The 2530-nt window shown below is 38.0% G+C and overlaps 1 protein-coding gene across 1 annotated transcript in view; it reads left to right on the forward strand.

Annotated features, from left to right (window-relative positions):
* The window catches only part of LOC107697207 (ras-related protein Rab-10-like), a 24510-nt gene that overhangs the window by 8797 nt on the left and 13183 nt on the right, over positions 1–2530 (forward strand). Inside the window, exon 3 of the mRNA XM_016497893.1 lies at positions 2229–2289. Within this exon, the coding sequence (XP_016353379.1) occupies positions 2229–2289 (61 nt within the window). The remainder of the gene's footprint in view (positions 1–2228; positions 2290–2530) is intronic.

Genomic DNA, 2530 nt, shown 5'->3' on the forward strand with positions numbered 1-2530 from the left:
TGCTCATGGTTGCTAGGGTGTTGTCGGAATCACTTACTAGTCCAAGTCTCTCTGCAAACATCACTAATAAAGTTGTGCAGCAGGACAAACACAGTATCTAACCAGCGATCAGTTCAGGACATTTTCCAGCGTGAGTTTCTGTCTGAATGCTTTTACTGTGCCATTGGGCCATTAAACTCTCAACAGTTTCTCAGATGAACCTTTCCATTCTGCCTGTCCTGTCCGTGTTGGTCCGTGCTAGTCTCAACAACACACGCTGCTAAGTGAGAGATCTCTCTACCCTTCATCCTCTACATGAGCAAACAGTGACGCTACGTTCAGCCGCCCGAGTCTCTGCAAAGCCTCATGTTTTGTGGTTTATTTTTTTGCTTTTAAAATAAAAAACTTGGTAGAAATGCCAAATTGATACAGGTTTTGCTATAGATAATGTAGCGTTTTCTTGACACTTTTCTGTGTCACAGTGAATGCTAAGGTTTGTTTCTCATTTGGAGAAGCTTCTCCTACGCTAGTAGCCTTAGAGGAAAACTAATGTATGCCTGCACATCCCACACTTTTACAGTGAATAATGAAAATTCCGCATGCAAAAAAATAATTACTCGTTTGTCGTTTTGTCGCTTAAGACGACATTGTGAACAGGCCTTGAAGTCAACAATAAATAAAAATGACCCTCCTTCCCACTTAATACAGTTTCCTGATCTTATTGTGTATGATTTATCAGTGTATGCTATTTCAAACAAGAAAGATTGTTTGTCTTTGTAATATTTCAAATGTAATAACTTGTTCCGCCTCAGAAACAACTTTCCTTTTTAGGCAGTGTGATAATTTAGTCATTGTTGTAGGCTACGGTTGTACACAATGCAAGCTTACCAAGTTACTAGTAAGTTACCAGTAGTTAACAGAATAATTTTAAGCTAGTTAATGTACTAAAGATTACAGCAATAATGGCAAATAACAATCCGCTTGAAAAGTAGTGTAGCCTTTGGGATATATGGAGAAGCTCTGGACCGTCTGACTTAGGGCTGCACGATTAATCGAATGCGATTGTCATGCTCATCTCATCAGTAAAGCCGGTTCTGTAATCAGTAGTAAATCTCCATCACGTGCTTTCAGATGGAGCAGCATTTACTACACAGAGCTGTAGTTCACTGACAAGTTACGTAAAATTACGTTCATAATCGCAGACGATATAATCGCGTGATAATGAAATCGAAGATAACGTTCTGTGATTATGAAATCTGTTTGCGTAGCTTCTCAGTGAACTACGGCTCTGTGTAGTAAATGCTGCTCCATCTGAAAGAATGTGAAAATAATACCACATTTAATAACATGTTTTTACTCCAAACTCACTTCATAACGTCAGTCGAGTGTTTGAAATAAATCCTTCTGTGAGATGATGTGGCTTCTTACACAGAATAAGGCACGCAACATATTTCATAGTATTCTAAGCAGTGATAAAGGCTGTCGATTAACATTACATTATTATATACTTTATTATAATAAAACAAACTCCGATAACCAATATATTGCCGTAGTCGTATGTTTATTAGTCACGTTGAATCAATGAAAGCAGTTAAATCTTCTGTTTATTCAGCAACCGCTATAGGGATTTCCAGGGTTTCTTCTGCGGGGCGTATTTGGAGTTTCAGCGTGAGAGCGCCCTCTGGCCTTCGGATGGAGATTTACTGCTGATCACAGAACTGTGCTTCACTGAAAGAGACACGTCAATCGCAGCTTCTGTCGAATCGCGATGCAACCGCTATAGGGATTTCCAGGGTTTCTTCTGCGGGGCGTATTTGGAGTTTCAGCGTGAGAGCGCCCTCTGGCCTTCGGATGGAGATTTACTGCTGATCACAGAACTGTGCTTCACTGAAAGATACGCATGACAATCGCAGCTTCTGCCTAATCGCGATTTATCGCCTTTGTGATTTAATTTCGATTAATCGTGCAGCCCTAGTCTTGACTTGACCTTCAGCCTCAACATCCAGATGAAAAAGCCTCCTAAAAAGCGTCTCAGGAGAAGAGTAGATCCCCTACAATCCACTGCAAACTCACATTCAGATCTGACTCCATTCTAGTATGGAAAGCATAGGTGGATCCGATCAATTTCCAGTGAACAAAATTCCAGTGATTCAACTTTTTTTCTCATTGAATATTCTGTTTAACTCACAGAATGCTGTTTATTTTAAGTGTCTTTCTTCAACTTCTGTCTTTCTGTTCTGTCTTTTTAGGAATCGATTTTAAGATCAAAACTGTTGAATTGCAAGGAAAGAAGATAAAGCTACAGATATGGTAAGTACTGAATGTGTGTTTGCATATTTATAAAATTCATTCTACATAATGTGCTCTGCGATAAAACCATGCTTTATGTGTGTAAAAGCAGTTTAGATTTAAATGTAAATTGAAATAATAAATTAAATACAATTTATGTAAATTTAATTATTTAAATATATTTAAAAACTGAAAATTATATAATCAACATTAGGGCTGTCAAAATGGCTGAAAAAATAAATTCGAATTTTGTACTTAACTC

The sequence above is a fragment of the Sinocyclocheilus anshuiensis genome, unplaced genomic scaffold, assembly GCF_001515605.1.
Source record: "Sinocyclocheilus anshuiensis isolate Anshui unplaced genomic scaffold, SAMN03320099.WGS_v1.1 scaffold38, whole genome shotgun sequence".
Taxonomy (NCBI): Eukaryota; Metazoa; Chordata; class Actinopteri; order Cypriniformes; family Cyprinidae; genus Sinocyclocheilus; species Sinocyclocheilus anshuiensis.